The following is a 12142-nucleotide window of genomic DNA, read 5'->3' as shown; positions in this document are numbered from 1 at the left end:
ATTTTTAAGTTCTGTGTTTTGTGAAGAAGTCTGGGCGTCTAATTGAGGCACCAAAGTTGGATGACTAAAGCTAACACCTGTAAATAATCTAAGTGAAATCAGTTGCTGGTAAATAAAAATTCATTCAATGTTTTGTGTTTTTCTAGAAACAGGACACTGAGCACAGGTGGGGGTTTTGTTTCGTTGCTGTTTTTAGTCTCAAAGTAAACCAAAATCCCAAGTATGCTGTGGTCCGCCGAATGATATCTTTTACTCTCCATCCTCATTCTTGTTTTTTTTCTCTTCCTCCCCCTTTTTCTTCTTTTTTTTTATTTTTTTTATTTTTCTGTTTTCTCCTTAACAACCTTTTTGTAGAGTGAGCCAGACCTGGAGAAAGGCCTGGAGATGAGAAAATGGGTCCTGTCAGGAATCCTAGCCAGTGAGGAAACCTACCTGAGCCACCTGGAAGCTCTGCTGCTGGTAAGTGCTGGTGGCAGATACCATTTCAAACACTGGTACTTGAATTTTCACTGCTGCTTCCATCCAAAGTTGCCCAGAACTTCACATACCATGGGTTACAAGTTGCTGGGTGCAAAGGGTACCTGTTACTCCTTTCCTCCATTAGAGAAAGAGAGGCTTAAAGAAAGGGCTGGATATGGCACAACCAGGGAGTTACTAGTGTGGTAGTATCCAGGAGCCCTGTTTTTCAGTGTCCTGTGCTAATTATTTGACACGGTGCTGTACAGTTGGACAGAGATTAAGGAAATGGAGTGCAAAGGGATTTATATTGCACCATTAATATCCTGGGAAAATCTACCTACCAGGAGTGGCTGATCCCCATGAGAGAACTTGTTAATGTCTAGCTTTCGGGATTTGTGTGAATGCAAATATCAGTTATTAATAGGATGAAAAACAACTCTCTGGAGGGATGTGTTGCAATGTGGCAAGGGTGAATGTACTTGGTTTGCATGATAACCATTTCCTTCTTTCCTCATTTCAGCCTATGAAGCCTTTGAAAGCAGCTGCCACCACCTCTCAGCCTGTGCTGACTAGTCAGCAGATTGAGACAATATTCTTCAAAGTGCCTGAGCTCTATGAGATTCACAAAGAATTCTATGATGGGCTCTTTCCCCGAGTGCAGCAGTGGAGCCACCAGCAACGTGTAGGGGACCTCTTCCAAAAGCTGGTGAGTCAGCTACCAACACCAAAATTTCTGTTACCTCTCATTCATCTCACGGGTGCTGGTAAAATTCCCTTTGGTGACTATGCATAGACCGAAGGGATGAAAGCCCATAGCTGAGTTAGATGAGAGGCTTCTAGCTTTGCCGCTGCAGTGAAGGGCCTACAGCAAAAGTGTCTGTTTAAAGACTCCAGCAAGCTCTGCTACTAATACAAATACAATTTCACAGAAATCTCAAATCTCCAGGGTGTCTGCAGTGTCATCAAACCATTTGCTTTAGAGGAAGGTGGGAGAATAGCAGGGTTGAAAAGTATACTTTTTAACACTGACAGCTAAGTGTTTCTCATTATGGCTGAACTCCCTCACTTCCTTCTCTCTCTGGTGCTTTCCTCTATCTTGTGCTGATTTCCTCTGTTTTATGGTCATCACCTTTGGCTTTGCTTCTCTACCGCCATCCTGGCCTTGATACTCCTCTTGCTGCTGCTGTGCTGATGCGGTCAACCTGCTGCTGAGAATCCTCCAAGCAACCACCACAAAATTCTCTGAGTGCAGAAAAGGACAAAGACATATACAGCGTATTCCTGAGGCTGAATTAAAATTGCTGAGTTTCTGAGCCAGATGACGAATTGTTTGCATTCTGTGAGATTCCTTTGGCCCCTTTAGCCTCTCCCCTAGCATGTGCAGAGAGCAAAGGATTAAAGGAGCTGTTTTTTCCTTTTTAGAAAAGAAAAGAATTTCTGCATTCCTGGGGTGCCTCTGATTCTCAGGCTAGGAGTGACATTCCAGTGAGGGGTTTATTGGATGGGGAGTGTGCTTTACCAAGGTCATTCAGTTGTTAGCAGCTGTGTAGCCCAGCACCAGCCCCATACCCTATGGAGCAGGGGAAGATGGGCCTGGGAGATGATGTTTTCCATCCACACCAGCAGTTCAAGATCAAAATATGGGAATCAGCTTTTCACTGCCAGCATGTTTTAGCCAGGAGGGGTCAAGTTGGTGTCTTGGTGAGTAGTTCATGGTATGCAATTTGAGCAACTGGTTTAAGAAGACAAAACCACCTGCTGCTGGTTGCTGAAGCAAAGATACAGAAGGCTGCTGAAAGTGGAAGCCTCACAAACTGTATTGAAAGTGTAGTGCAGCAGTGAAGATAATACTAATTGAAGAAGACCTGAATATATTCCTTACCACTGCTGGCTGTCAAGCAAGCTTTGACTCACCGTACAGCTACTTAGCCTTTGTTTAAGAACATTTCTTGCTGATGGTGGTCGGAGGTTCAGGAGTTAAGCCCTTCTGGCACTCTGTTTTTATGTTTCCCCGATGTTTGTGCATTTGTAACAGAATTGTTGATTTTGTTGGATTCCTATTGGAAGCAAAGGAGCGAATTGCCCTCGTGCAGGAAGCTTTGAGCTAGCTTAGCAGTTTCAGTGTCTGGTTTGGTACAGTGTCAGTGGGAATTGTGAACTCTTTGCTCAATGAGATAAAGCTAATAATTCTTGGCAGGCAGTGGGAGGCAGCTAGAGGAGAGAGACAGCAAGAACACCAGGCATCACAAGACATCTTTACAGGATGTACATCAAATCTTTTGGAGCAGACTGTTTACTTGTGGTCATGTTGTGCAATCTGATGATAAACACTGGAATCCTTGTTATTATCCTGTGATCCCTGGGGACATTAATTTTCTTTAATATCATGCAAAACAAAGCACCGTAGATTGAAGTTCTAGAAGTGTATGCAAGGAGTCCTAGAATTTCATATAGTCTGGCACAAAGTACAATCCATTTGCAACATCAGTGACTGTTATTCCACCTTTTTCCTGTGGAAACTAAGGAAAAGAAAAAAAGATGCTATGCATGTGGGAGTGAAATATGGTTCTCAGTTTTGGGAATATTTTGTCTATTTTCTTAATAAGTAGAAAGGAAACACTTTAGAACTGTTTTTAGAAATGAAGAAATATTTAGCAAATATTATCATTGATGGTTTTCAGGAATGGAAAAAATTTTAACCAGAAGCCAATTATTTCTACCAAAGCTTGTTTAATTTTCAATGTGTTCTTTTCAGTTGAAAAAGAGAAAACTTAAACCAGCATGAAAACTGTACATGGGCATTATTGCTTTGATTGGAAGCTCAGTTTTCAATGAAAAAGATGTTTTCATGGCAGCATGTTTAGAGGAGGAAAATGAAAGCTTAGAAAAGACTGTTCATGAGTTAGCAGGAAATGAAAGAGCCACACAGGAATGGAGAAACTTTAAAGATCTGCTGTGTTATCTGGCATCATCCAAATCCGAATGTCATAAGCCCTGCTTCTTCACGAAATTGTGCCCCAGTGGCAAAACCAGATTTTATTCTCTCCAGACTGTTGGGGTCAGGTCATCCCTGGCATAAGTGAGCGCAGTTTCCTTCAGCTTCAGCCATAACCGTGTTATTTTGTATGAGGGTTGAGATTGGTTCCTAATCTTTCAGTAAAACGTGCTCTAGGAAATAGCTTGCTGTTTCTTAGCCTCTCTTAGCTAAAGAAATTTGTGCAGGGAAAGTTCTCCCGAGAGTGGCTTTTTCTCTTCCATCGTCAGTTGCACAAAGCTCCGTAGAGAATGGGGAACACAATGATTATGAGAGAGCAGGAGAGGAAAAAAAGCACAGTCTGTGGGAAAGTTAACTGCTCTGTCTGTTGCATGTCTTGGGCAGAAGTGTTAGGGAAGTTGCAGAGACAATAAGGTAAGTGCAGGGTCTTCTGGTAACAAAATTCTTTTTAATGGAGCTTTTTACAGCACTCCACCTGTTGGCTCACTACTGACCATGCACTTGCAAATGTGTTCAAGGTACTGAGGTGTTTAGAACACAGCCTGTGCAGCTCTGCAACACAAAACCTCTTGTTCAACCTCATGAAGTTCAACAAGACCAAGTGCAAGGTCCTCCATCTGCATCGGGGCAATCCCAAGCACCGATATAGGCTGGGCAGCAACTGGCTTGAGAGCAGCCCTGAAGAAAAGGACTTGGGGGTGCTGGTGGACGAGAGGCTCAACATGAGCCGTCAGTGTGCACTAGGAGCCCAGAAAGCCAATCGTATCCTGGGCTGCATCAGGAGAAGTGTGGCCAGCAGGTCGAGGGAGGTGATTCTCCCCCTCTACTCCACTCTCGTGAGACCCCACCTGGAGTACTGCGTCCAATTCTGGAGCCCCTACTACAAGAAAGATAATGGACGTGCTGGAACATCTCCAGAGAAGGGCCACGAGGATGATCAGAGGGCTGGGGCACCTCTTCTATGAGGACAGACTGAGAGAGTTGGGGTTGTTCAGTCTGGAGAAAAAAAGGCTCCGAGGAGACCTTATAATGGCCTACCAGTACCCTAAAGGGAGCCTACAAGAAAGCTGGTGAGGGACATTTTAGGATGTCGGGTAATGGTAGGACTAGAGGGAATGGATTAAAACTAGAGATGGGACGATTCAGACTGGACGTTAGGAAGTTCTTCACCATGAGGGTGGTGAGACACTGGCCCAGGTTGCCCAGAGAGGTGGTGGAAGCCCCATCCCTGGAAGTTTTTAAGGCCAGGCTGGTCGGGGCTCTGAGCAACCTGATCTAGTGGGAGATGTCCCTACCCATGGAAGGGGGGTTGGAACTAGATGATCTTTAAGGTCCCTTCCAACCCTAACAATTCTATGATTCTATGAAAACCAGCTCTGCAATCCAGGCAAGCTTGGAAGCTACCCAGGGATTTTCTGACCTGGATCTTATGTTCTCCGGCATGAATATGGCTGCAATTCCTAAGTCAGGGACATCCTGCGATCAGTGCTAAGACTCAGTTGTAATAATGGCTTACTACTGCACTCTGAGGCCTGCTCCATTGTCTTTTGGACCAATTGCATATTCCTTCTGCTGGAAAAACTGCCATTTTTGATCACCTAGTGCTGCAGCCCCTGCCTTCCAAACAGATTGTGCTCTGGATCTCTCTTCTGTATGTTCAGCACTCTGCCACCCTTATGACCATGTTCACTAATGCAGATATGGGTTAATATCTGGGTTTGAGTTAGTGTGTCCATCATGCAAAAGCCAACAAGTAGCTTACTGGGCTCACGTTTGTGCTGTTGGGCTGAATCATTCCTGTCTGATTCATATTTTGAGGCAAATAGCCAGCAGCTCCAGTTACATCAATGAGCTAAAATATTAATAGATACTAATCTGTCAGTTCAGAAGGGAAAAATAGATGGCAGTAATAAGGATGTGTCATCCTCACAGGCTTTCATATCCTTCACTTGTGAACTTATTTAGCATAGATGGAACTGGGTGCATGGGAGTACCTGCCCTGGTTAAGCAAAGCTGGCAGGTCAGAGGTGTCTTTCAGGGCCTGCTCAGCATTCCCTGCGATTGAGTGGTATGAAGGAACACGACCTGATCATTAGATACTGAGGCTGGCCATCCCAAACTGTCTTCTTCCCCAGCGTTTATTTTATTTTGTTTTGCTTCCTGCAGGCCAGCCAGCTGGGAGTGTACCGGGCCTTTGTGGATAACTATGAAGTTGCTATGGAGACAGCAGAGAAATGCTGCCAAGCCAATGCTCAGTTTGCTGAAATCTCTGAGGTAATGTCACAGTATTCAGACACACAAGCCGTCTGGATCTGACTAATACTCTGCGATGTCACTCCTGTCTATCCTCCAAGTATCTTTGCAGCCCTGACTTCTGGAGGAGTTGTGAGCTCCCGTAGGCTCATTGCTTCAGCTTATGTTCTTACAGCAATTTATGCTTTGGGCTAATAGAGGTGATCACACAGACAGCCTTTATGTGCTGTCCCCACCCCAGGAATCTTGTAAAAGCTGTCACTGCTTTGAACTTCTCAGCTCTGTGCCACCTTCATGCATTTCTAGAAGGGAAAGCTGTATTTGAGTTTCTCAAATATTTCTCTTGCTAATGATGATGCTGACTGTGGTGTAAAAACCCGTCCTTAATGGCTTGAATTATGGCTGCCAGTGGAATTGCATGCTTCACTGGCGTGGAGAGAAGGGAGAGGGTAGTTCCCTGTTTAAAAAGGCAAGTGTGTCAACCGTAATCTATGATATTATTCATTGGGCTAATCTGATTTCCCCTCTTTAGGAGGAGTACCTTGTGTCAAAGCATTTTGAATACTTTTTCAGACTTCCCAGGACACCAGCTTTGCCTGCAGTGCATGGTTGACTCTTTGTATTGCGGTGATTATATCTTGAAGAACTCGGTTGCCAAGAAAACATGAACTTCATGCATGTGTCCTTAGAAACAATCAGAGCTGAATAACACTGGCGGCATTTATTGCTCTGAATAAACTCCTGAGTACATTCAATATTGCACGTCCTTTTCGATTTTTATAATAAAGAGGTGAAATAAAACATGTTCCCTCTGTGAAATGGGGGAAGGAAGGCTTGACTTTTGGTACCTGCTGTACTACTCACCGGAGTGCAAATGTCTTCTTTCCTGAACATTTCCATGAGGTTATTCTGGTCCATTGCCTGACAACTTCTGTGCTCTAGTGGTGTCAACTCATTAGTAAAGAAGCTTCCCCTGTGCTTACTTTTCATTCAGTACTAAAACATATTTCATGGGCTTTCCCATTTATTTATAGTAATATGTACAGATAGTATTATGGTAGTCCCTAGAAGACAGAATAGACATTAAGACCCCAGTGTCCTGGGCTCTGTGCAAATGTGATCCCTCGGTTTTGCTCTTTTCTGAAGGATAATTCTGAAATCATCCTAGTATCTGCTGTATTTGGAACGACGGTGATGATACTTTTGCATGTGTGCCCTGGTGAGGATTTCAGAGCTCAGCACATTAATGCATGCACCTTCACAGTCCATGTGCAAAGAGAAGAGTGCAGGCATTGTTCCTTTTCTGCCATGATATAGAGCTGACCTCTCCAAGGTCACCCAGCTCTGAGTACAGGTATAAGGAGGTATAACCTGGGGGTACTGAATCCCAATCCTGTACTTTATTTATTGGTGGTGTACACATGCTGTGATAATGGCTGCATCCTTACAGACACATCTTTCTCCTGCAAGTGATTTAAAAACTCCACCATCCATGTTGCTATAGGTGGTTCCCTGCTTTGCTGCATTTCTATTGACATGCACTCCTAAGAAAATTGCTTAATATTTGAGATGTGTGGGCATCTGTGACATGGCAATGGTGGATTTACTAAGAAGGAAAGCATATTTTTCCTTCAGTGACTTGAACTGTGATAGGGCTGTCCTCCATTCACAGCTAGGCCCTCCCTTGGAGGAGCAGATAGTCTCTTGTGATCCCATGTGATGTTTCAAGGTGATTGACCATCTGCTACGTGGGTTTTCTTTTTCTTTTAGAATCTAAAAGCTAGAAGCACAAAGGAATCTAAAGATCAGACGACGAAAAATTCCTTGGAAAGTGAGTGATCGATGCAGAGGAGACTGTGGTTTGTCAGGACAGTGTGGAGGCTGTTGCTAAACTTCCACTCTCCCTTTTTCTTTTTAAATGCTGGAGGGTTCTGGAGTCTCTGCTGGCTCTACCTGGGAAATCAGTTCCCTTTTGCTAAGTAGCAGAGCTTGTGCATAGTAAGCTGCATGCATGCATGGGGAAGCCCCTGCCCAGCTTAAAACCTCATCAGTCCCTCTGGGGAAAAATAGGCCAACCAAAGGACTGCTGTGATTTTCAGAGAACATCTGCTACCCAGTGATAGCACAAATGCGATCATAGCAGTTACTGTTATATGGTGTTTGCCCTGTAGTAGCATCTAGAAAGCCTGGTCAAGATCAAGTTCTATGGTGCTTGTGGATGAGTACAAGACAACTCATGTTATAATAAGCTTCCATACTCACTAATATAGAAGCCAATCCCCTTCCTGTTTTGGCCTATTATCAGGATTTGGAAGCACTCAACAGGTCATGCTGAACTCCAGAAGGGAGGGATGCACTTCCAACCTTTCGGGGATCTCCTTGGCGACTTTAAAAGTGCAATGCCTGATTCTGACCTGTGGGACCAGGCAGGTTGCCAGGGACTTGCCGGAAGTATGCCATGCTGTGTGCCGTTCTTCTGTACTACCTTGTGTGCTCCTCATCTGTGGTCTGGCAGGGCGTGCTTGCAAGTGGGCATCTGTTTGCTGTGGAGCATGTTTATTTCCTCTGTGTGTTCATGTGTGTTTTATTGGCTGTTCAGCACACTAACTTTAGAGACAGTAGCTCGTTGGTGAATAAACCTGTGCCTCTACATTCAGTTACATTGGGCAAGTTGCTTTGTAGGGGCTGTATTTAGGTACCTCTCCCTTATGTTCCTGCTGCTTTTTTTTTCACAGCTCTATTATACAAGCCAGTGGATCGAGTGACTCGCAGCACACTTGTCCTCCATGTAAGTATCTGAAGGGTAGTTTTTGAACTCTAGGCCCCTTTCTTATTTTCTTTGCCCTTCAAATTTTCCATGGGGCTACAGGACTGCGAAAATAAACCTGTCATGCTGCACAAGAGCCTCTTCCCTTTACACTAGGGGCAGGGAGTCCATAGGTAGGACCCTGCTGTTACCTCAGTGAGGTTTCCAAGAAGTGCAGAGTATTATCCTCTTCCTGTAGAGATAAAGCCTTGCTCTAATCTGTAAGAAGAAGCTGGAGCATCTTGTCTTACAGCTGTAGTCAGGGGCCCTCAGACCCTTCTGCTTTCCAGTGCTGCTCATGGTTCTGTCTGTTGTGTTCCTGTTGTCAGGATTTGCTCAAGCACACTCCAGTGAGCCACCCTGATCATCCACTCCTGCAGGACGCTCTGCGGATCTCACAGAACTTCCTGTCCAGCATCAATGAAGAGATCACTCCTCGTCGGCAGTCCATGACTGTAAAGAAGGGCGAGGTGAGTCTTCCTGCTTTCGTTATTTTCTCAGTTTCTAAATACTTGTGTCTTTTCTGTAGAGCGGACTAGGAAGTTAACGCTATTAATTCGTTTGTTGCTAAGATACAGTTTATGCAGTGTCCTTGTTCTCTAAAGGATGTGGTACAGCTCCTCTGTTTTCTTTCCACAAAACAGTTTGGAAACCCAGAGGAAAAGTATAATAAGAGTTTTTTCCTTAGCACTGTTAAAATCATTTGTCATACATAATTTCTATGATGCATATTGGCATATTGCTATGTGCTAAATGCATTTGTATTTTACCTGCAAACTGAAACCAAACAGGAAGCCTGGGAGGAGAAAAAGGTGAGGAAACATCGGAAATCATAAAAAATTAGGAAAAGCTGTTTTCCAGAATCTTCAATTCTTGCCATAAAACTCATTTTTTGTTTCCTCATTTCTAAAGAAGAATGTTGTAAATGGGACTAGGAAGCAAAACAAGCAGAATGGGTTGGGAAAGCTAAGGGAGGTGATTGAACTCCTAAGGGTGTAATATAACTCTTCTCAGCTCTGCTAGGAGCTGGACTACACCCAGGAAGTTCTAAGATATGCGGTTTCTTTACCTGCGTGCAGTGTTGTGCAAGGAGGGCATAGAGCTACACAACGGTAAGGTCCTGCATGCCTCAATGGGCTTGATTAATCTGCCTCGTAATTTCAGTAGAAAGCAATTCAGTCCTTCCTGATGAGGAAAGGCCAGGACTGACAGAAGTATTAAGAGTCAGAAGGATGAAGGAGATTGGACAAAAGAGGGGTGCATCTCCTATAGTGTATACGTGTAAGAGGAATTGTGGCAGTGTGCCAGAGACACTGGCTGATCAAAAGTGACCCAAATTACCCTGTACAAAAACATCTCTTACAAAGCCCAGGAGATTGTTAAAATACCATGAAACTTCATGATGTATTCCCAAATCCTGTCAGCTAAACATGCTTACTTTTAGCTGTTAAACTGATTTTCAGCTGACAAAGATTGGCTAGAAGCTGCAGTACTGGGAATTTGGCGCACTTTATCCTGCAAGTCTTGCTTATTGTCTCATATTGTCAACTGAGGAAGTCCGCAGCTGAGAAAAGAAGAGGAGGGGCTGAGCAATTGAAGGCTGAGGTAGGAGCTCAGACATCAGTCACCAGGGCCTCAGTGATAGTAGATGGCCTCGTTAAAGTGGATGCTGATTGAGTTGTAGCAGAAATCGCAGGCTAGAATGCCCCTTCGCAGGGGAGGGAGCATTTTATGTTCTCCGGTTGTCTGTCAGCATCTCAATGAGGGATGGAGGCTTTGAAAAGTGTCATGCAGAATCCTAATGAGGTGCCAGAGCCCAGACAGAGGGGCAGGCTCAGAAGGATGCTCCTGATCATCTCTTTTTGCAGCGGTGTATTTTTCAGATCTTAGAAAGCAGCAAGGGGAGGCTTGTCGGGATTGGACTCAGAAGGCTTGTTCACACACTCACTGGTCCTGCAGTGACTCTGCGTGTGATGTGGGGAAGGAAAGAAGGGGAGACCCAAGGAGAGGGTTGTGGGTGTGCTAGAGGGGACTGGGAACCCCTTGTGCTCTCCTTCATTGCACGTAGCTTTCACTGAGCCCAGGGAAGAAAAGGACTTGCTTCTGATGCTTCCCACTGTTTGCCTTCCACTCCGGGAATCTGATGGTGGATACTTTCTTTAGTCATTTGGCACCAATATCCCACTTTTTTCAAAGTGGTAACGCCCCAGTTGACACCACTCTGTGTCTAGAGAGTAGGTATGTTCACTCTCTGTGTAGTAATCCAGAGACAAAAGTCTGCTCCCAGCTATTCTGTGTGGGTTAGTGATGGCTGCTCCTTCCTATAAGCTGCTCAGCTTGGGGTCATAGCTGGGTTTTGTTTATGCCTGTAAATCTTCCCTTTTCTACTTATCCTTTCCTCCCACTAGTCTTGCTTGTGCTTCCCCTAGGGTGACAGGACAGTGTGCAGTTTGCATCTCGTAATTGACTGCTCTCGATGCATAATGTATTTTTTTTATTTTAATGAATCACCAGCTTGCTTTGATGGCTTTTTTCATTATTTGTCTTCCTCCCATTGAAATTTCCTTGGTGGAAAGGAAGGAGGGAAAACAGCCCTTTCCCCTCGTGTATTGCTTAGGTGCTGATCTCAGTTACCTTTTTTCCCAGTCCTTGCCTTTTATGTGGAATATTTTTCCCCTTTGAGTGCATTGTGGGGAGGAGTCAAATCTCCTTTGCCAGCCTCTTGCTCCAGCTCTTTTTTTCAGGATTGCTTTGAACTGAGGAAAGCAGCCAGTTGTTAATCTCCCTAGTGACAGGCTGCGAAGGAGAGGAGTGCAGGTCAGGAGAGAGTTCAGGCTCATCAGCACAGTATTCCTCCCTTTTTGCAAAAAGTAATTCCCTGCTCCAGGAGCATTGACCTGCCTGCTGCCTTTCTGCCTGCTGTCAGGTGTCCTTCCTGCACACCAGCCCCCTGGTTCTGCTTGGCTCAGTAGGCTTTTTTTCTAGTTCTAGAGTTATGCATATGAACTGAAAGTTTTCTGTGACGTGTGGACCTGGTTTAGTTTGCTGGGCTGAACGAGTATTTCAGGTAGTGCAAGGAGATGGGAACAAAGGGAGTAAAACCATTCACCAGAGGGACAGAATGGACTACAACAGGGAAGGGCAGTATTGGTGTGTTAAGCCTACGAACGCATAGTTTGGTCCTTGCTGCTGCCAGGCTGACTGTAGCTGGTCTTCTCTGCTTTGTGGTTTGCTGAGGGCTGGGGTACAGAGGAGCCAGGAGAGCACCAGCCCCAGCCTGGCCACACAAGGGAGGCTTATCTGGGCTCTGGGGTCTGTTTCCATTCAGCCTGATCTGCTACGTTCTCTTGCTACCTCCTTTTCCCATCTTTCTACTTCTGTGGTTTTACTTTTTAACTTTTTGGATGGATTACCTGCAGGTATCCACTTTGCCAACCCTCTAAATACCACCACCACCCCCCACCCCCCACCCCCAAAAAAAAATGCATGGAGGGAAAGGGAGTCTGAGTAGCACTGTACCTTCTGACTCAGAATGCGTGTGGTGGAAAATCTTCCACCCCTCAGGACCATGGAGCAGGCATCTTAGCTGCTCACTGCTGATCCTTCTTCACCTCTATCCTCGTGGCTTA

General features: G+C 44.9%; 1 protein-coding gene across 1 annotated transcript in view; it reads left to right on the top strand.

Annotated features, from left to right (window-relative positions):
- The window catches only part of BCR (BCR activator of RhoGEF and GTPase), a 107059-nt gene that overhangs the window by 60518 nt on the left and 34399 nt on the right, over nt 1-12142 (top strand). The window contains exons 3-8 of the mRNA XM_054220019.1: nt 355-459; nt 980-1165; nt 5621-5728; nt 7478-7538; nt 8443-8495; nt 8843-8983. Of these exons, the coding sequence (XP_054075994.1) occupies nt 355-459; nt 980-1165; nt 5621-5728; nt 7478-7538; nt 8443-8495; nt 8843-8983 (654 nt within the window). The remainder of the gene's footprint in view (nt 1-354; nt 460-979; nt 1166-5620; nt 5729-7477; nt 7539-8442; nt 8496-8842; nt 8984-12142) is intronic.

This window comes from Rissa tridactyla, chromosome 13, assembly GCF_028500815.1.
Source record: "Rissa tridactyla isolate bRisTri1 chromosome 13, bRisTri1.patW.cur.20221130, whole genome shotgun sequence".
Lineage (NCBI taxonomy): Eukaryota > Metazoa > Chordata > Aves > Charadriiformes > Laridae > Rissa > Rissa tridactyla.
The sequence above is the reverse complement of the archived record's forward strand: the minus strand, read 5'-3'. Positions and strand labels throughout refer to the sequence as shown.